The 22,205-nt window shown below is 41.9% G+C and overlaps 1 protein-coding gene across 4 annotated transcripts in view; it reads right to left on the minus strand.

Annotated features, from left to right (window-relative positions):
* Positions 1-22,205, minus strand: part of LOC122562890 (glutathione hydrolase 1 proenzyme-like) — a 150,080-nt gene that overhangs the window by 62,115 nt on the left and 65,760 nt on the right. For 3 of the 4 annotated variants that reach the window (XM_088000279.1, XM_088000277.1, XM_088000276.1), the window contains 3 exons: positions 21,241-21,371; positions 13,025-13,117; positions 9,347-9,539 (listed from right to left, as the gene is read on the minus strand). In XM_088000279.1, coding sequence (XP_087856405.1) covers positions 9,347-9,539; positions 13,025-13,117; positions 21,241-21,304 — 350 coding nt within the window. In that variant the 5' untranslated portion in view covers positions 21,305-21,371. The remainder of the gene's footprint in view (positions 1-9,346; positions 9,540-13,024; positions 13,118-21,240; positions 21,372-22,205) is intronic. The other variant, XM_088000278.1, reaches the window with a different exon arrangement.

Here is a 22,205-nt window from a genome sequence, read left to right on the forward strand (position 1 = left end):
TCTTACCACGTGCCATTGCCACAAGCACTCTCTACTCAGCTGATATCTGCTAAAACAGCACCATTCCTTGTGCTGTAAGATCATTGTGTATTTAGACAAGCGTGACAATCTGACATTGCTTCTCACTGGCAATTGTTGTGGCACAGTAACCACTAAGCTACGCTGCGTCCAACTGGCATGGCTGACATTCCTTTGCACATACAAAATCATTCACTCACCTGGATCTTGTCTAAACACCAATACATATACTTCACTTACATATAGATACATGCCATCTAATCATCTTAGTTCTTTATAGTCCGTCCCCAATGCCCACTGAAGACCTGAATCTTGTCATTATCCAACAGGGGAACATCACATATAGTGAAGTGATCAGACAAAAACAAAGATAAATGTGAACTTTTAGTTACAGGAAGAAAATGTGAATACAAACAAAGCCAATCAGATTTCAGTATTATGAACAAAGGTTATTTTAGTAACAATGATTTTCCGCTGCACCGAGCAGGCTTGTATTGAAAGTGAGTATCAATGAGATTCTGTCTGGCTTGTAGCATCCAATGCAGCTTTGCTCTGTCATGTAGAAAGACAGGTTACTCCCCCTCAATGTCCTATTTCTCAGAAGAAGACTGTTCCCAAAAGCATTGAGACTATACCATGGGTATATAGTACATTATGTTGGTTGATAAAAATAGAGGTATCAATCCCCAGAGCTGTGATTGTCCATGTATATTCCTGTTAAGAAAATACCGTGTAGAGAGCTTAGAAGTTAAATAGTTCTGATTAAAAGCTGTTATCAAAGGGTTAGCATTGACGCACAAGTGAGGTGCTCATCCTGAAACAATTTTTTGTGGTTATGTCCTTGTCACATGCAAATCTTTGTTGAAGAGCTATCAGATATCTATGTTCTCCAAATGGTGATGAAAGGTCATTGAGCACAAAGTGCATGAATTGCTGTGTATTGTGTCTCCTTTGATGTCCTAAATTTGAGTCCTGGCAATCATGTGAGGCAGTATCACTGTAATGGTAGCTGCAGTGAGGCATGGACAGCATGGTGGTTAGCACTGCTGCCTCACAGCACCAGAGATCCCGATTCAATTCCATTCTTGGGCAACTGTCTGTGTGGAGTTTGCAAATTGTTTCTGTGTCTATGTGGGTTTCTGCTGGATGCTCCAGTTTCCTCCCACAGTCCAAGGATGTACAGGTTAGGTGTATTGGCCATGCTAAATTGCCCATAGTATTCAGGGATAGATTAGATTTCCTACAGTGTGGAAACAGGCCGTTTGGCCCAACCAGTTCACACCGACCCTCAGAAGAGTAACCCACCCAGACCCAATTCCCTCTGACTAATGCACAGATTAATTGTGTTAGCCATGGGAAATGCACAGTTACAGGGATAGGGTAAGGGAATGGATCTGGACTGGATGTTCTACGGATGGTAAGTATAGTCTTGTTGGGCTGAATGGCGTATTGGGGTTGTAAGAGTGGCAGATATTGAGCACACAAGATATCTGATGGCAAACATCCATTCTTTTGTGTGACAATCATGTAGAATGGCAAACTTACAATGCTAACTTACACCTATATGAAAATGAATAGGCAATGATACCTACCATAGCAGAGTGCAGCAAATCATACAAATGTTTTGGGATATTGAAATCAGGGTCTGTTGAGTAAACCAAGTGCACTGACATCTGTGGCCACATTCTACCAGGCTGCCTTCATCATCAAGATGGCTGCTTGTTGCCATTTCTAGGGAAAAGCACTTCTCTTCTCTCATTGACAGACTGCAGGATAGCTTCTAGGGTGGCATCAGTGAACCATGGCACTGATGGGTCTCTGACAACTCCAGGAGTATGGTGTGAGTAAGGTTGAATGTTGCTGCTGCTTTGCAGCAAGTGAAGTACTGTCTGGGTGAATGAGGTCCCTTCAGAATCTTGTGTGTTTAAACATAATTGTCTTGATTGTTTCTCAACACCAGAGAATAATTGAATCATTCCCTCATTTATTGGACAATGTTCTCATCCCAAGCCCCAATTTAATGATTGTTCGCTGTACTGCCTCCAATAAAATATATTCTTTCTTAAATTTGGAACCAAAATATTCCAGATGTGGTTTCCTTAAACGTTGTTGTAAGTTTTTGTTTATTTTTTCCTCGTGGCATGGAGCTGGAGCACTTTCAGCTGCTGGTTCATGTACATCATGTTTCTGAAGTTGCAATGGCTGAGGGACCCACTATCATCTCCCTAGTTCAAGAACTGAACAAAGATTTGATTATTACTGTACTACAAATCCTATGCTATAAAGACTATTTGCCATTTGCCTTCCTATCTGATTGCTGTATCTGCATGCTAACTTACTATATTCCTCAAAAGTCTATTCAAGTCACGCTGAGCATCAACATTTACCATAAAACATAAACAAAGAACTGGAGATTTTGAAAATCTGAAACACAAACAGAAAGTGCTGGAGAAACTCAGCAGGTCTAGAAGTATCTATAGAGAGGGGCAGAGTTAACATCTTGAGTCCAGCGACCCTTCATCAGATCTGTGAGAACAAGATTTAGAAGTTTCAATCCTTTCAAAAAGAATTATGTTTTGGTCATCTTACAACCAAAATGAAAATCCTCACACTTACCAACATTAAACTCAATTGGCCATCTTGTTGTCTACTCATTTATTCTAACTATATCTCTTTGCAGCCTTTCTATGTCTTACCCACAGACTCTTTTCTACCTAGCTTCCACCTAGTATCATCAGCAAACTAAGATACTCTGTAAACTCTGTCAAACTCTGTCTCTTTACCTGAGTCATTCATATAGTTTGTTAGTAAGTCAGGACCCATCATTGATCCTTGTGACCCTCCACTAGTCGTACTGTGCCAACTTAAAACTTGCAAGTAGCATTAAAAACATGTCATAGTTACATAAAGAAAAAGCCACTAGTTAAGAGTTCTGTTGGTGCGCTAAAGACTAAGAGTCAATGACACTGGGGAAATGGCAGACATGTTGAAAAACTGTTTTGTTTTAGTATTCACAGCAGATATTAGGCCATTCAGCCCATCAAGTCAGCTTTGCCATTCAATCATGACTGATAAGTTTCTCAACCCCATTCTCCTGCTTTCCCCCCATAGCCGTTGATCCCCTGGACAATCAAAACTTTATCTATCCCCATCTTAAATATATTCAATTACCTAGCCTCAACAGCCTTATGTGACAGTGAATTCCATACATTCACCATTCTCTGGCTGAACAAGCTTCTCCTTATCTCCATTCTAAAGGTCTTCCCTTTACTCTAAGGGCTCAGATCCTAGTCTCTCCTACCAATGGAACCATCTTCCCAACATCCACACTGTCCAGGCCATTCAGTATTCTGTATTTTTCAATTAGATCCCCCCTCATCCTTCTAAACTCCATCGGATATAGTCCCAGAGTCCTCAAATGTTCCTCATATATTAAGCTTTTCATTCCTGGGACATTCTCGTGAACATCCCCTGAACCCGCTCCTGAGATATGGGACCCAACACTGCACACAACACTCTAAATATGGTCTGACCATAGCCTGCTTTTAGTTTAGATTAGATTAGATTCCCTACCTGCACATCTTTGGACTGTGGGAGGAAAACGGAGCCCAGAGGAAACCCACACAGACAGGGGGAGAGTGTGCAAACTCCACACAGACAGTCACCCAAGGCTGGAATTGAACCTGGGACCCTGGCGCTATGAGGTAGCAGTGCTAGCCACTGTGCCACCCCCCTGCCAATATTGCATTTGTCTTCCTAACTACTGATTCAACCTGCAAGTGTACTTTGAGAGAATCCTGGACTAGAACTCCCAAGTCCCTTTCCAGTTCAGATTTCTGAATTTTCTCACCATGTAGAAAATAGTCCATGCTTCTATTCTTCTTATCAAAGTGCATGACATCACACTTTCCCCGTTGTACACCATCTGCCACTTCTTTGCCCACTCACCTAACCTGTCCAAATCCTTCTGTAGCATCCCTGCCTCCTGAATAGTATCTGTCCCTCCACCTATCTTTGTATTATCTGCAAACATAACCAGAATGCCCTCAGTTCCTTCATCTAGATCATTAATGTATAACTTGAAATGTTCTGGTCCCAACACTGACCCTTGTGGAACACCACCAGCTGCCATCCTGAGAAAGACATTTTTATCCCCACCCTCTGCTTTCTGCCAGGCAGCCAATCTTCTATCCATGCTAGTACCTTGCCCCTAACACCATGGGCCCTATCTTACTCAGCAGCCTACTGTGCGGCACCTCCTTTGTGGCATTCTTGAAATCCACGTGGATAACATCCATTGGCTCTCCTTGGTCTAATCTGCTCATGGAAGATGACTTGCCACAACTCCCAAGAAATTAAGAAAGGATCAGGGACAAGTTCTGAATAAAATTCGCTTAAGTAAACCATCAATAATGTGGAAAATACTGGAACTGACAAGTGACAAATCCCTCGGACCTGATGGTTTCCACCCATGGGTGTTAAAGGAGGTAGAAGAGCATATTGCCAATACGCTCATCATAACCTTTCAGAGTTCCCTGGATTCAGGAGTTGTATCTGTAAATTAGAAACTCAGGATACTAGGGAATTGCAGACTAACCAGCTTGACACCTGAGGTGGGGAAATTGTTGGAGAGTGTAATCAAGGACTAGGGTAACTGATCATCTCAAAATCTTTCATAGAACATAGAACAATACAGCACAGAACAGGCCCTTCGGCCCACGATGTTGTGCCGAACATTTGTCCCAGCTTAAGCACCCATCCATGTACCTATCCAATTGCCGCTTAAAGGTCACCAATGATTCTGACTCTGCCACTCCCACAGGCAGCACATTCCATGTCCCCACCACTCTCTGGGTAAAGAACCTACCCCTGACATCCCCCCTATACCTTCCACCCTTCACCTTAAATTTATGTCCCCTTGTAACACTCTGTTGTACCTGGGGAAAAGTCTCTGACTGTCTACTCTATCTATTCCCCTGATCATCTTATAAATGTCTATCAAGTCACCCCTCATCCTTCGCCGTTCCAAAGGGAAAAGGCCTAGCACTCTCAACCTATCCTTGTACGACCTATTCTCCATTCCAGGCAACATCCTGGTAAATCTCCTCTGCACCCTCTCCAAAGCTTCCACATCTTTCCTAAAGTGAGGCGACCAGAACTGCACACAGCACTCCAAATGTGGTCTTACAGCTGCAACATCACCTCACGACTCTTGAATTCAATCCCTCTGCTAATGAACGCGAATACACCATAGGCCTTCTTACAAGCTCTATCCAGCTGAGTGGCAACTTTCAAAATCTATGATCATAGACCCCAAGATCCCTCTGCTCCTCCACCTTACTAAGAACCCTACTGTTAACCCTGTATTCTGCATTCTTATTTGTCATTCCAAAATGGACAACCTCACACTTGACAGGGTTGAACTCGGGTCTCTGGCGCTGTGAGGCAGCAATGCTAACCACTGTACCACCATGCTGCCCACTTGACAGGGTTGAACTCCATCTGCCACTCCTCAGCCCAGCTCTGCATCATATCGAAGTCCCTTTGCAGCCGACAACAGCCCTCCTCACTATCCACAACTCCACCAATCTTCGTATCGTCTGCAAATTTACTGACTCACCCTTCGACTCCCTCTTCCAAGTCATTAATAAAAATTACAACAGCAGAGGACCCAGAACTGATCCCTGCGGTACTCCACTTGTAACTGGGCTCCAGGCTGAATATTTACCATCTACCACCACTCTCTGACTTCGACCAGTTAGCCGGTTCTCTATCCAACTGGCCAAATTTCCCACTATCCCATGCCTCCTGACTTTCCGCATAAGCCTACCATGGGGAACCTTATCAAATGCCTTACTAAAATCCATGTACACTACATCCACTGCTCTACCCTCATCCACATGCTTGGTCACCTCCTCAAAGAATTCAATAAGACCTGTAAGGCAAGACCTACCCCTCACAAATCCGTGCTGGCTGTCCCTAATCAAGCAGTGTCTTTCCAGATACTCATAAATCCTATCCCTCAGTACCCTTGCCATTACTTTGCCTACCACCGAAGTAAGACTAACTGGCCTGTCATTCCCCTATTCCCTTTTTTGAACAGGGGCACAACATTCGCCACTCTCCAGTCCCCTGGTACCACCCCCGTTGACAGTGAAGATGAAAAGATCATTGCCAACGGTTCTGCAATTTCCTCTCTTGCTTCCCACATAATCCTAGGATATATCCCGTCAGGCCCGGGGGACTTGTCTATCCTCAAGTTGTTCAAAATGTCCAACACATCTTCCTTCCTAACAAGTATCTCCTCTAGCTTACCAGTCCGTTTCACACTCTCCTCTTCAACAATACGGTCCCTCTCGTTCGTAAATACTGAAGAAAAGTACTCATTCAAGACCTCTCCTATCTCTTCCGACTCAATACACAGTCTCCCACTACTGTCCTTGATCGGACCTACCCTCGTTCTCGTCATTCTCATGTTTCTCACATACACATAAAATGCCTTTGGGTTATCCTTGATCCTATCCGCCAAAGATTTTTCATGCCCTCTCTTAGCTCTCCTAATCCCTTTCTTCAGGTTCCTTCTGGCTATCCTGTATCCCTCCACTGCTCTGTCTGAACCCTGTTTCCTCAACCTTATGTAAGCCTCCTTCTTCCTCTTTACAAGACACTCAACCTCCCTCGTCAACCAAGGTTCCCTCACACGACCATTTCTTTCCTGCCTGACAGGTACATACATATCAAGGACACGTCGTATCTGTTCCTTGAAAAAGTTCTACATTTCCACGACATCCTTCCCTGACAGCCTATGCTCCCAACTTATGCTCCTCAGATCCTGTCTTACAGTATCGTAATTACCCTTCCCCCAATTGTAAAACCTACCCTGTTGCACGCACCTATCTCTCTCCATAACCAAGGTGAAAGTCACAGAATTGTGGTCACCATCACCAATTGTGTTCACCCACTAACAAGCCCATCACTTGTCCCGGTTCATTACCGAGTATCAAATCCAATATGGCCTCCCCTCTGGTCGGACAATCTACATACTGAGTTAGAAAAGCTTCCTGGACACACTGCGCAAACACCGCCCCATCCAATCTACTTGATCTAAAGAGCTTCCAACCAATATTTGGGAAGTTGAAATCGCCCATGACTACTACCCTGTGGCTTCTGCACCTTTCCAAAATCTGTTTCCCAATCTAGAATCAGGGGGCACAGTCTAAGAACTGGGCCAGGCCATTCAGGAGAGACATTAGAAAGCACTTCTATACACAAAGAGTAGTGGAGATTTGGAATTCTCTTTCTTGAATTATAGTTGATGCTAATTCAATTATTAAGTTTAAATCAGAGATAGGTTCTTTTTATTAAGAAAGGGGTATCAAGGGATATAGGCGCAAGGCAGGCGCATGGAGTTCAGATCAGTCATGATCTCATTGAATAACAGAGCAAACTCATGGGGCTGAATGGCTTACTCGTGCTCCTATGTTTTATGTAAACTGAAAATATTCTGCTAATATCCAGTTTTTGCTTGCTGTCCATTAACCATTGTTAAGATTTCCTTAATAACTGATGCCAATGTTTTTCTAATGGTTCATGTTAGGCTAACTGACCCGTAAATTCTCATTAACACTGTTTCTTTCTCGAAATGAAGCAATACATCTATCAACTTCCAATCTGATGGGGCTATTCCTGAATCTTGAAAGTTTGGAAAATTGCAGCTAACATATTCCCTATCTCTTTCTTAACCCTAGCTGTAGGCAATTGAGTGGAAGAGATTTGTTGGATTTTCTTCTTTAAATTTCACAAATAATGTTTCGTTGCTGATTTCAATTACCTAAATTTACAAAGAAATCAGATTCTGAACAAAAATCATTCTACACCCAAAACATTAACTCTGTTTCTTTCTCCAGATGCTGTCACATCTGCCAAGTTTTGGCAAAACTTCCAGTTTTTGTTTTATAGCTTAGTTTTCTGAATATTTCTAGCATCTAGTTTACTCCATATTTCTGGTAGGCTCCTTGTGTCTGACATAATTAATTCAAATACAATATATTTATTCTGTACCCCTACCATTTCCTCATTTTCCCATGGCAATTTCTCCTATATCTGTTTATAAGGGACCAATGCCACTTTTTTCCCTTGATTTACTTACAAAAGTTCTGATAATCTGGTTTGGTGCATGTCTCCTTCTTTAGTGAGCCATGAATGGGTTATTTTTGCTGAGTTTTAGATTTTGAGTGAAATATTTTGAATCATTCTTTACATTTTTCCATTATTTATTTACAACTATACCTTTTAATCAATGTAGCCAATCAATCCAGTTCTCCCTTCATATTCATGCAATTGGCTCTGTTATTATTCTTATTTGAGATTGGAGTTCAAATTCACTTTCAAATGTAACATGGAATTTAATGATGTTGTAATCAAGATTTTCAGTGGATCTTTTTCTATGACATTGCTAATTGACTGTGTCTCATTCCATAATACCAGATCTAAAATAGGTTTCTTTGAGACCGCCCTTGCCAACTTGCCTGTCCCAGTCTATATGAAGAATATAGATGGTCCCTCCAAGAGACAGCATCTCTCCTCTTTTGAACAGAAAGCACAACATGAGGCAACTAATTATTTGAGCTAGGCAAAACAGTGGAGCAGGATTCATTCTTGACTTTCAAATTTAATGCCTCCCATTAAATTCCAACTGTGGGGTGTAATATTTAGTTTTGGATCCATATTGTAAAAAGCCCAAAATGTCACTGGAGAGAAAAAAAAATGATTAAGACACGAGAACTGTATTATATTTATCAGGATAGGATGACCAGGCTGGGTCTCTTTTCTCTTGAAAAGAAAAAACTGAGGGATGCCCTAAAAGAGAAATTAAAACTGTTGAACAGTTTGAGAGAGTAAGTAGAGACAGTATATTTACAGTTATGGGAAGAAGCAAAGCTGGAAACCATCAGTAAAAGACAGCCACTAAAAAGTCAAATCTGAAATTCAGAAGAAACTTATTTACCTTGAGAACTCAAAGAGTAGTTGAGGCAAATTGGTTGGATGTATTTAGGGAAAGTAGATACGAAAAAGAGAGCAAACAATAATTCCAATGGTTGAAAAGTGGAAACATGCACATGAGGAGCATAAACACAATGGACTGGCTAGCCTCTGTAGCCTGTTTCTGTAATTCTTTGAAAATTGAACACTTGAGTTATAAAAAATGTTGCTCAAAATGCTCATCAGACAGGCAATCTCAAGAGTGAGCAGCCTGGACTTAGAATTACCTTCAACACCCAATATGCAGTTGTTATTCTCAGCAGAGAGTCACATTGCTGTATCTTACCACAAAGACTGGTCTTTCTCAATGTCTTCCTTACGTTCCTCTATGGCATCTGCAAGAGCTCGATGAATGGGGAATCCTTCTTTGGCAAGTTTGATGCTTGGTTCAAATAACTGTTTCCATGGTAACCGTCCATGCCTTTGATGTGCTAATTGGTATCCTCGGATTTCACCAGGAACTGCTATGGCCAATCCTCCTGTCAGTAGGTCCAAAATTAAACAACAAGTATGTTTTAAAGTGAAACCTTTCCAGTTCAATTCAAGTTGTCTCCTCATGTTTATTTCACTGAGTAATGATTAGACCAAAGGAAGAACTCCATTATTTTCAATTGTTAAGATCCTCCAAGTAAACCAGAGCTTTCACCTTGGCATCAACTTTTGATGCTTCATAATATACATTGAGATAATCTTGAACAATGTTCATCACCATTCATGACTCTTCAGATACTGCAGCATGACCTGAATAACATCAAGGCTGGATAATCAGTTGGTAAGTAACATTCAGGTCACACAAATGCCAAGCAACAACCATCTCCAACAATTATTTCCCCTTGACATTCAAAGGCATTTTCATTGCTGAGTCCCCCACTGTCAATATTCTAGGAGTTACCATTTACCAGAAGCAGACTTATACTAGCCAAAAAAATTAGTGGCTACAAGAACAGGTCAGAGGTTAGGAATCCTGCAACATTAGCCCAACTCCTGACTCTCAGTGCCTATCAACCATCTACAAGGTACAAGTCAAAACTATGATGGAATATTCCCCATTTGCCTGGATAAATACACTCAAGAAACTTGACACCAAGACAAAGCAGCTTACTTGATTGCCACCACACCCGTAAACATTCACTCCTCCATTAATGATGCTCAGTCACAGAAGTGTGTACCATCTACAAGATAAGGTGAGAGACTGCAGAAGTCTGAATGCAGAGTGATCTGGATGTCCTCATGTGTGATTCACAAAGGGTTAATACAATAGAGTGTCAGTATTTTCTACGAGGAAAATTAAATTCAAAAGTAGGGAGGTTGCGTTTCATTTGTACCAGGCATTGGTGAGACCACTTTGGAGTACTGTTTGCTGTACTGGTCTCCTTGTTTAATAATAGATGTAAATAATTTGCAGGCAGCTCAGAAAAGGTTTACTATGCTAATACCTGGCAAAAGGTTGGATAGGCTAGGCTTGTACCTGCTGGAGTTTAGAATGTTAAGCAACTTAGTTAAAGCCTGCAAACCTTGACAGGTTTTGAAAGAATTGTGGGAGAATCTAGAAATAAGTCATCACCCAGTTAAGCCAGCAATGATGAGAAATTTGTTTTTTTTATCAATGTAAATCTCTGGAACTCTCTTCGTCAAAGGGCAATAGATTATTGGTAAGCAATGGGGTGAAAGGTTATTAGGATAGGCAGGAATATTGAGTAATCAAATCAGCCATGACCTAATTAAATTGTGGAACGGGCCCACTCCTGAGTAGATGAGTAGCCTACTGCTGCTCCTAATTTGTATGTTTTCTCTAGCTTTCTGTTTCCTGAACCCGTTCAATTTATTGTTGTTTATCCTTATATTATGGACTTGGACAGACCCCTCAAAACATTTCAAGAAGGTAGCTGAGACCTTTATTTTAAGCCAGTGTAAAGTGTACATTCCAAGAGAGATGCAATTGGTCAAACCACTTGGTTTTAAACAAAAAAGAATTTATTTACAAGTTTACAGAATGAAACGTTAACAAAAGAGAATAGGATACAGAATAACTTTACCTCTCTGAAAACCCAATAGATTATCCCAACTAAATGATGCAATGCCCAATACTTGCAACAATCCCCATAAACACCCCTTGGTAAAAAAGGTAAAATCAAACACAGGTTCTTATAGGAGAAAATTCAGAGAGAGATCAGCATGGACCTGCTTCTTTGGGTCCAGCAGCTTTTACATCACTACTGCTTAAAAACCAAACCAAACCAGAGATAAGCTGAGCTGGGAGAACTGGCCACTTCCTTTTCATTGTACAAGATTTTTTAACGAAAACTAGAAAGCCTATTGCCGGAGGCAGTATCTGTTAGCCAAAATCAAACTGGCCCTGAAACCCTTCAACTTAAACTTTTTGGAGCCTGTGTCTTTTACAACCTCTCTGAAGAAAGAAAATAAGGACAACATAACCTTGTTAAAGGAGAGCTGCATCACATCTGGTGTGGGGGAAAGTGTCTTTAATAGCAACTAAACCCCAGTCCCACAGTGAGAAGGCTGTTTGAAGAATGGCTTATGTCCGAAATGTCGATTCTCCTTCTCCTTTGATGCTGCCTGACCAGCTGCGCTTTTCCAGCAACACATTTTTAAGTGCTGTTTGATCAAGCACTAATCAGCCACTTCAGTGCTGACAAGGGAGTTAGTCAGTCAGGTGCCTTGTCACTGAGGTCCCATCCTCTCTGGAGCTGCTGACCTTACAGAGAGAACAATATGTTTCAGAGGCTGCAAGGAACTGCAGAGCATCACAGGTTGTACAGCATGAGAAGCTGGACTGGCACAAGCTTTTATAATCCAGAGATTGCAGTGTGGGAGAGAGGGTTATGAGGAGTCAGAATCAAGGGCAGTGGGGTTGATTTCAGGCCAACGTCCTGACCGCCTCTTAGATTGGGGAAAATGGAGGTCTTCTCGAACCTGGCAGGCAGACTAACCTGGGATCCTGTCAGGAAAACAGATACTTTTCCCACCTGCTGCGAAGACAGATAATTGGGTTGGTGGCTGGCTGAGGCCATGAAATGATTGTTAATTGACTACTTAAGGGCCTTAATCAGTGACACGTTGGGAAGGTTGTCCATGAATTTTAGATCTTGATTACTGAGCTGGCAACAAAGAAATGGTGTTTTGACCTCACACCCACCCCACAACCTTTACTGAGGGGAAAATTCCACCTGAAGAGTTCATTGTTCAACTGGAATACAACGTGTTTTAGGAAAGGTGGAGGCTCCAACCCTGACTTTATTTCACAAGAGCTGAAACCTATCGACCAGAAGTTCTCTGCTTTGATCCATAGTCTACACAGGGGTAGCCAAATCTTAGCCAATGCAGGAATACCAATGCTGTAATCACTCACAGGGCCTGAGATTTTGAATAGGCTAAATAAGCTAGCCACTGCTGATTATCACCCAGTAATTCCTCATGTTTAAATAAGTTACTGACATGAACATCAATAACACATGAAAATGCAGGTTTTTGAAAGTGGGGTGACACAGTGGCTCAGCAGTTAGCACTGCTGCCTTACAGCACCAGGGTCCCAGGTTCAATTCCAGCCTCGGGTGACTGTCTGTGTGGAGTTTGCACATGCTCCTGTGACTGCGTGGGTTTCTTCTGGGTGCTCTAGTTTCCTCCCACAGTCCAAAGATGTGCAGGTTAGGTGAATTAGCCATGCTAAATTGCCCATAGTGTTAGGTGCATTAGTCAGAGGGTCTGGGTGGGTTACTCTTTGGCAGGTCAGTGTGGACTGGTTGAGCTGAAGGGCTTGTTTCCACACTGTAGGGAATCTAATCTTATCAGAAGGCTCCCCTGGAGCTTTGAGTAGACAGGGAAAAAGCCTCTAATTTCAGCCAGTTTTTGGAATGCTGGAGCATTTTCATCAGAAACCTACTTCTTTTAAATTCACTAGCAGGAGTGTCAACAGGAATATACTGATTACTGTTCTAATGATTACCTTTACGAGAAGCTTCATCTGTTTCATTAATAAACATATCCCTTGATGCACTACTTGGGGCCACTTCTCTGGCATTAATAGTTTCTACTTTTCCTGAAAAATAAAAAAAAAGGTATCAAATCATAAGATTACATTATAGATTAAAATCTGTGTTCAGCATTCATAGCAAAAGTTAGTGTGCAACTTGAAAAAATGGAGTCTCATCTCTCCATCTGCATGAAAACACAGTGAAGATGTTTTTAACCCAAAGTGCCCAATAAAAAACAAATTAAAATCACCAAAGGTTACTTACCTACTGTCGAGCTGCACAAAATCACCAGCCATGATTTTCTTTATGAATGGCAAGGCTGGCACAGGTTAGATTAGATTACCTACAGTGTGGAAACAGGCCCTTCAGCCCAACAAGTCCACACCAACCCACCGAAGCGCAACCCACCCCGACCCATTTCCCTACAGCTAACACTACGGGCAATTTAGCACGGCCAATTCACCTAACCTGCACATCTTTGGACTGTGGGAGGAAACCAGAGCACCCGGAGGAAACCCACGCAGACACTGGGAGAATGTGCAAACTCCACACAGTCAGTCGCCTGAGGCAGGAATTGAACCCGGGTCTCTGGCACTATGAGGCAGCAGTGCCAGCCACTGTGCCACCGTGCCGCCCACAGATCTTTTCTAAATACACAAACTTCTCTCTGGTTGGACTCAGGCCTAGTAGAAGGAGCTGTTGTGGCTTTTCTTTCAGTCTAGAGAGAATCAGAATCTACAGAAAGGTGTCTAGGCCGAAACAGATAGTTTATTTTCCTTCCTCTGTGGGCCCAGGAAAGATGGGAATCTTTCTGCAGGTCTAATACAGAACAGGCTAACTCTCCTATCCATGATGCCCTCTGTCATCTCTGTCTCCTAACCTTCCTCTCTGATGCCCTGAATGAGGTGAAAGATTCACTGTTTCAAGGTGGTGTTTTGGGGAGCAACAGAAAACCATGACATCCTGGCCATTGTTTATCCCTGAGCCAATCCAGTAAAACCAATTATCTGACAGTTATTGCTGTTTGGGAGATGCTGCTGCTATCTCCCAAATGTTTCCAACATTGTAGTGGATACATTTCACAAGTAATTTATTGTAAAGTGCTTTGAGACAATGTGAGATCATGTAAAGTATTTTGAGATCTGCTGAGATCATGAATGATACTATATAAAGGCAGGCTCTTTCTTTTCTATCTTGAGTTTCAAATATATCATTATACATCATTGAGTCAAAATCCTGGATCATCGACCCTATAACCATTCTTAAAGCGGCACAACTACTTGCATACTCAGAGCACTCAGGGATGGGCAGAAATGCAGTTTTATCCATGTCTTACCTATCACAAGAATGTATGAAAGATATTTGAGTTGAGTTCCCAGATTAAATTCTGTCCAAGAAGACAGCCAATTTTATGTCTTAGATAGTCACTCAATTTTTAAAACAATGATTAAATGCATTTTTCTAATCAACCTGTTTAGAGATGTTATCACTCCTCTGGAGCAGGTGGGACTTGAATCGAGGCCTCTCAGTCTGGGGTTGATGCACTACCACTGTGCCACAAGAGGGACCATAATCAGTCAATTATGGCAAGAGTACCAAGTAAAAGCACATGATACAATATCAAATCAAAAAAGTCGAATGGCATACTAAAACTGATGCACATACTGAGTGTAAAGATTGTCAAAAACATTGTCATAGATGTGACTGGGACATAGCAGGATACCAACAATACAGAAAATTCTCATAATTTTAAGTACTATAATGCTGTTTTCTGCATGGTATGTTAATTGACAGAGAAACCCAATTAAGAAAGAACACTGATGAGTAAAATAATAAGCCATAGCTCCGGTACTGCTCAGAAATCTCCACAGATTTGCAGCAAGATATGATGAGTTGCATGCACTAGTGTTCTATACTACTAAATGAGAATACAGAATTGTAGAGTCATACAGCACAGAAACAGTCCATGCCGAACATAATCCCAAACTAAACTAGACCCATCTGCCTGCTCCTGGCCAATAGTCCTCCAAATCTTTCATATTTATATATATATATATATATATATATATAATATATATAAAAAAACATGAACCATGCTCTGTGTAAAATATTTACCTATGTCTTTTCTAAATCTTTCTCCTCCCACCTTAAAAATATGCCCCCTAGAATTGAAATCCCTTATCCTAGGGAAAGTACAACTACCGTTAATTCTATCTATATTTTTCATTATTTTATAAAATTCTATCAGTTGTCTGTCAACCTCCTGTACTTCAGTGAAAACATGGACGAATCTTTGCATTTTAGCAAAGCCAGCACATATTACCCTCCCTATTTTCATATCCACTGTTAAATCCTCTGTAAGACATATGCAGTATGCAAGAACTACTTAGAAATTTGAGACTTGCCTTTCCAGAAATAACTGTGGCTGGTGGAGGTAAGGGAAGTGACACAATGTTTGTGTCATTCAGTTCTTTGGATGGCTCAGGTCTGCAATTGTCCTCATTTTTCTTTGGAAGCCATGGCTTCCAAAGAAAGAATAAAAAGCTGGTATCAGTAATGACGATCATGACTCTGATGAATTGCCATTAAAGTTTATCTCGTTCAGCATTGATTATTTGAGAGGGATATCTGCCACCATTAGCTGTCTGACCTGTCTGAGTTGCCATTTCGTTGTATCAAATCACTGCATATAACTGTAACAAGACTAAATCCCAGGACCAACTATCATCAAACCTCAAAATATTCATCCCAGGCAACTCTGCAAAAGCCTCCTCACCAACATCTGGAAACTTGTGCAAAAATTGGACAGATGTTCCAGCCCAGTCAAACACCAGACTATTGTAGAGGAAGTGAATGATGAAGCTGAAAGATGCAGAACTCCAGCCTCTGACCATCTCTTATAGCCACAGTATTTATGACTGGTCCAATTAATTTTCTGGTCAGTGGTAATGCCCAGAATATTTATAGATATTTCTTTTAGATTTCTATCATCGGCAACATATTGGTTTTGTTTCATTCGAGGTGACACTGACTTGTGTGCCTCAGTTGTGTTAGGTGGCTTTTCATGTGATATTTTGTGAAATGCTTTTGAAAAAGTCAATATACAATCAAATCTCTTCATTACTTTTTCAAAAATATCAATTAGATTAATAAACACAGTCTGCATCTTACAAATCCATGCTGACTCTTAGTTAATTCAAATCTCTAGAAGTGCCTGTTTATTTATTCCACAGTTATAGTATTTAAAATCTTACCCACTAGTGATTTTGAAATTACTAGCCTTAGTTCTTCAAAATGCCCTTCCTTGCATATTTCTTGAACAACAATTTCACATTTTCCAAGTTTCTAAACCTTTGACACTTCCCATATATGTAGCAAAGTTTGGAAGGTTGCCTTCATCGGTTGGGGAAATGTGCACAAGAGTCAGGATGTCATATTGCAGCTTTATAAGACTTTGGTTAGGTCATATATAAAGTATATATGATGAAGGATAGTCAGCATGGTTTTGTGAAGGGCAGGTCGTGCCTCACAAACCTTATTGAATTCTTTGAGAAGGTGACTAAGGAGGTGGACGAGGGGAAAGCAGTAGATGTGGTGTATATGGATTTTAGTAAGGCGTTTGATAAGGTTCCCCATGGTAGGCTACTGCAAAAAATACGGAGGTATGGCATTGAGGGTGAGTTGGAGGTTTAGATTAGGAGTTGGCTGGCTGAAGAAGACAGAGGGTAGTAGTTGACGGCATCTTGGAGTGCCGTCACTAGCGGTGTTCCGCAAGGATCTGTTTTGGGACCATTGATGATTGTCATTTTTATAAACGACCTGGAGGAAGGGTTAGAAGGTTGGGTGAGCAAGTTTGCGGATGATACGAAAGTCGGAGGAGTTGTAGACAGTGAGGAAGGATGTGGCAGGTTACAGCGGGATATAGATAAGCTGCAGAACTGGGCAGAAAGGTGGCAAATGGAGTTCAATGTAGCTAAGTGTGAGGTGATTCACTTTGGTAAGAGTAATAAAAAGATGGGGTACTGGGCTAATGGTCGGATACTTGGTAGTGTGGATGAGCAGAGGGATCTTGGTGTCCATGTACACAAATCTTTGAAAGTTGCCACCCAGGTAAATAGTGCGGTGAAGAAGGCATATGGCGTACTGGCTTTTATTGGTAGAGGAATTGAGTTCCGGAGTCCTGAGGTCATGATGCAGTTGTATAAGACTCTGGTGCGGCCGCATCTGGAATATTGTGTGCAGTTTTGGTCGCCATACTATAGGAAGGATGTGGAGGCACTGGAACGGGTGCAGAGGAGGTTTACCAGGATGTTGCCTGGTATGGAAGGAAGATCGTATGAGGAAAGACTGAGACACTTGGGGCTGTTTTCATTAGAGAAAAGAAGGTTTAGGGGTGACTTGATTGAGGTGTACAAGATGATTAGGGGGTTAGATAGGGTTGACAGTGTGAACCTTTTCCCGCGTATGGAGTCGGGTATTACAAGGGGGCATAGCTTTAAATTAAGGGGGGGGTAGATATAGGACTGAAGTTAGGGGTAGGTTCTTCACTCAGCGAGTCGTAAGTTCATGGAATGCCCTGCCAGTAGCAGTGGTGGACTCTCCCTCTTTATGGGCATTTAAGCGGGCATTGGATAGGTATATGGAGGATAGTGGGTTAGTATAGGTTAGGTGGGCTTGGATCGGCGCAACATCGAGGGCCAAAGGGCCTGTACTGCGCTGTATTCTTCTATGTTCTATGTTCCGATAAACATTGCCTGTGAATTTTAATCCTATCTTTATTATCTCTACTTCACTAATATTTTGTCAACATTCTCTTCCTTAGTTACCACTAATATAAAATAGTCTTATCCATGGCTTAAAGATCACCTTCTCTGTCCCTGTTAGGCGCGATTCGAACTTGTATTACCCATTGACTATTTATATTGATTTTGTATTTAGATTAACTTGCATTCTTTTCTCATTTTCTCTTCTTGCCAATCTTATTTTTCTCTGACCTGGACCTGGACCTGGACTCTATGTTGAGACTTCAAAGGGCAATTCCCAAAGAACAAAGAAAATTACAGCAAAGGAACAAGCCTGTACCGATCCAGATCCTCTATCTCAACCTGTCACCTATTTTCTAAGGATCTGTATCCCTCTGTTCCCTGCCCATTCATGTATGTCTAGATACATCTTAAATGACACCATTGTTCCTGCCCCACCACCTCCAGTGGCAACGTGTTCCGGGCACCCACCAACCTCTGCGTGAAGAACTTTCAACACATATCTCCCTCAAACTTTTTCTCTCTCACCTTAAACCCATGACTCCTAGAAATTGAGTCTCTCATTCTGGGAAAAAAGCTTTTTGCTCATCACCCTGTCTATACCCCTCATGATTCCCCCTCAATCTCTGTCTTTATAATGAAAATAATTCTAATCTACTCAACCTCTCTTCATAGCTAACACCCTCCATGCCAGGCAATATTCTGGTGAACCTCCTCTGCACCCTATCCAAAGCATCCACATCGTTTTGGTAATGTGGCGAACAGAACTGTATGCAGTATTCAAAATGTGGCCAAACCAAAGTCCTATACAACTATAACATGACCTGCAAACTCTTCTACTCAATACACCATCCGATGAAGGAAAGCATGTCGGATGCCTTCTTGACCACTCTATTGACCTGCGATGCCACCTTGGGGGTACAATGGACCTGAACACCCAGATCTCTCTGTACATCAATTTTCTCCAGGGCTTTTCCAAATACCATATAGTTTGCTTTTGAATTGGATCTTCCAAAAGGCATCACCTCGCATTTGCCCGTATTGAACTTCATCTGCCATTTCTCCGCCCAACTCTGAAATCTATCTATATTCTGCTGCATTCTCTGACAGTCCCCTTCACTATCTGCTACTCCACCAATCTTAGTGTCATCTGCAAACTTGCTAATCAGACCACCTATGCCTTCCTCTAGATCATTTATATATATCACAAATAACAGTAGTCCCAGCACTGATCCCTTTGGAACACCACTGGTCACAGTTCTCCATTTTGAGAAACTCCCTTCCAATACTATCCTCTGGCTCCTGTTGCCCAGTCAGTTCTCTATCTATCTAGCTATTACATTCTGAACTCCATGTGACTTCATTTTCTCCATCAGTCTACCGTGGGGAACTTTATCAAACGCCTTACTGAACTCCATGTATATGACATCTACAGCCCTTCCCTCATTAATCAACTTTGTCACTTCCTCAATGTCGATAAGTTACTAACACATGACCTTCCCTGCACAAAACCTGTCATTGATAAATCCTTTTTCTTTCAAATGTAAATAGATCCTATCTTCAGTACCTTCTCCAGCAGCTTCCCTACTACCTACGTCAGGCTATAATTGCTTGGATTATCCTTGCTACCCTTCTTAAACAAGGGGACAACATTAGCAGTTCTCCAGTCCTCTGATACCTCACCCCTGTTCAAGGATGCTGCAAAGATATCTGTTAACTATCCTCAACTACTTTCTCTCTTGCTTCCTGAAGTAACCTGGGATAGAATCTTTCCAGTCCTAGGGACTTGTCCACCTCAATCCCTTTTAGTATTCCCAACACTCCCTCCCTTCTTATGCTGACATGACCTTGAGTAATTAATCATCTATTCCTAACTTCAACATCCGTCATGTCCGTCTCTGCAGTGAATACCGATGCAAAGTACTCATTAAGAAACTCACCCATTTTCTCTGACTTCATGCATAACTTTCCTTTTTTGTCCTTGAGTGGGCCAACCCTTTCTCTAGTTACCCTCTTGCTCCTTATATACAAATAGAAGATTTTGGGATTTTCCTTAACCCTTTTTGCCAAAGATATTTCATGACCCCTTTTAGCCCTTTTCAGATTGGTCCTACTTTCCTGATATTCTTCCAAAGCTTTGTTTGTTTTCAGTCACCTAGACCTTATGCATGCTTCCTTTTTCCTCCTGGCTAGTCTCACAATTTCACCTGGCATTGATGGTTCCCTAATCTTGCCACTTCAATCCCCCATTTTCCCAGGGATATGTCCTGCACTCTAATCAACCTCTCTTTAAAAGCCTCCCACATACCAAATGTGGATTTAACTTCAAACTGCTGCTCCCAATCCACATCCCCAGCTCCTGCCGAATTTTGCTAAGTTTAGCCTTCCCCCAGTTTAGCATTCTTCCTTTAGGACCACTCTCATCTTTATCCATGAGAATTTGAAAACTTATGGAATTATGATCACTATTCCTAAAGTAATCCTCTACTGAAACTTCAACTACCTGGCCGGGCTCATTCCCCAATACCAGGTCCAGTGTAGCCCCTCCCCAAGTTGGACTATTTACATACTACTCTATAAAATTCTCTTAGATGCTCCTTACAAATTCTGCTCCATTTAGACCTCTAACACTAAGTGAATCACAGTCAATGTTGGGATAATTAAAATCTCCCATCACCATCACTCTGTTACTCCTACATCATTCCATAATCGGTTTACCTATTTGTACCTCGATCTCATACTCGCTGTTGGGGGGCCTATTGTATAGCCCCAACATTGTTATTGCACCCTTCTTATTTCAGAGCTCTGCCCATATTGTCTCACTGATCGAGTCCTTCATAGTGCCCTCCTTCAGCACAGCTGTGATATCCTCTCTGACCCTTCTGAGGGAGGAAATTCCAAGATTTTGACCCAGCACCAGTGAAGGAGCGGCAATATTCTTCCAAGACTGGATGGTGAAGGTGGTGGTGTTCCCACATATCTGCTGCCGTTGTCCTTCTAGATGGAAGTGGCCCTGAGTCTAAAAGGTGCAGTCTGTGGATCTTTGGTGACTTTCTGCAGTGCATTTTTTAGATAGTATACTGCTGTTACTCAGCATCGGTGGTCCAGGGACTGGGATGCTTGAGATGTGGCGCCAATCAAGCGGGCTGCTTTATCTTGGATGGTATCAAGCTTCTTGAGTGTTGTTGGAGCTGCACTCATCCAGGCAAATGGGGACTATTTTTTCACACTCCTGACTTGCGCCTTGTAGATTGTGGATAGGCTTTGTGGAATCGGGAGGTGAGTTACAAATGGAGTATAGCACACTGATGGAATTTTCAAAACAGCCCAGGGATTGTTCCTCTGGTATGCATGGAATATCTCAAATTAACAGACAAAGTAATAGAATGAATGTGAAGATACAAAAGGAGCAACATGGCACCTACCTGTTTGTGCGTTGTAAATGGTCATGAAGAAGCCTCCCCCAATCCCCATGCTGTGTGCATTCATGAGTCCAACACAGAGCAAACTGGCAATGGCAGCATCCACAGCTGAGGCATTCTGCCTCAGAATATCCCTGCAATGAAATCAGTGTGAGATTTAGCGCAGAAATAGCATAGGAACTAGTGGAGGCCATTCAGACCCTCAAATCAATGAAAGGTCCTTAGTTGGTAGGATTCGGGAAAACCCTAAGGCTTTCTATAGGTATGTCAGGAATAAAAGAATGACTAGGGTAGGAATAGGTCCAGTCAAGGATAGTAGTGGGAAGTTGCGTGTGGAGGCTGAAGAGATTGGGGAGACACTGAATGAATACTTTTCGTCAGTATTCAATCAGGAACAGGACATTGTTGTCAATGTGAGTACTGAGTCACAATTAAGTAGAATGGATGGCTTTGAGGTATGTAGAGAAGAGGTGTTGGAAATTCTGGAAAGGGTGAAAATAGATAAGTCCCCTGGGCCTGATGGCATTTATCCTAGGATTCTCTGGGAAGCAAGGGAGGAGATTGCAGAGCCATTGGCCTTGATTTTTATGTCCTCGTTGTCTACAGGAGTAGTGCCAGAAGATTGGAGGCTAGCAAATGTGGTTCCCTTGTTCAAGAAGGGGAGTAGGGATAACCCTAGTAACTATAGGCTGGTGAGTCTCACTTCTGTTGTGGGCAAAATCTTAGAGAGAATTGCAAGGGATAGGATTTATGAAAATCTGGATAGGAATAATGTGATCAAGGATAGTCAGCATGGTTTTGTGAAGGACAGGTCGTGCCTCACAAACCTTATTGAATTCTTTGAGAAGGTGACTAAGGAGGTGGACGAGGGGAAAGCAGTAGATGTGGTGTATATGGATTTTAGTAGGCGTTTGATAAGGTTTCCCATGGTGGACTACTGCAAAAAATACGGAGGTATGGCATTGAGG

This window comes from Chiloscyllium plagiosum, unplaced genomic scaffold (assembly GCF_037043375.1).
Source record: "Chiloscyllium plagiosum isolate Xiang-an unplaced genomic scaffold, Cpla_swu_hap1 HiC_scaffold_24, whole genome shotgun sequence".
NCBI classification, from domain to species: domain Eukaryota; kingdom Metazoa; phylum Chordata; class Chondrichthyes; order Orectolobiformes; family Hemiscylliidae; genus Chiloscyllium; species Chiloscyllium plagiosum.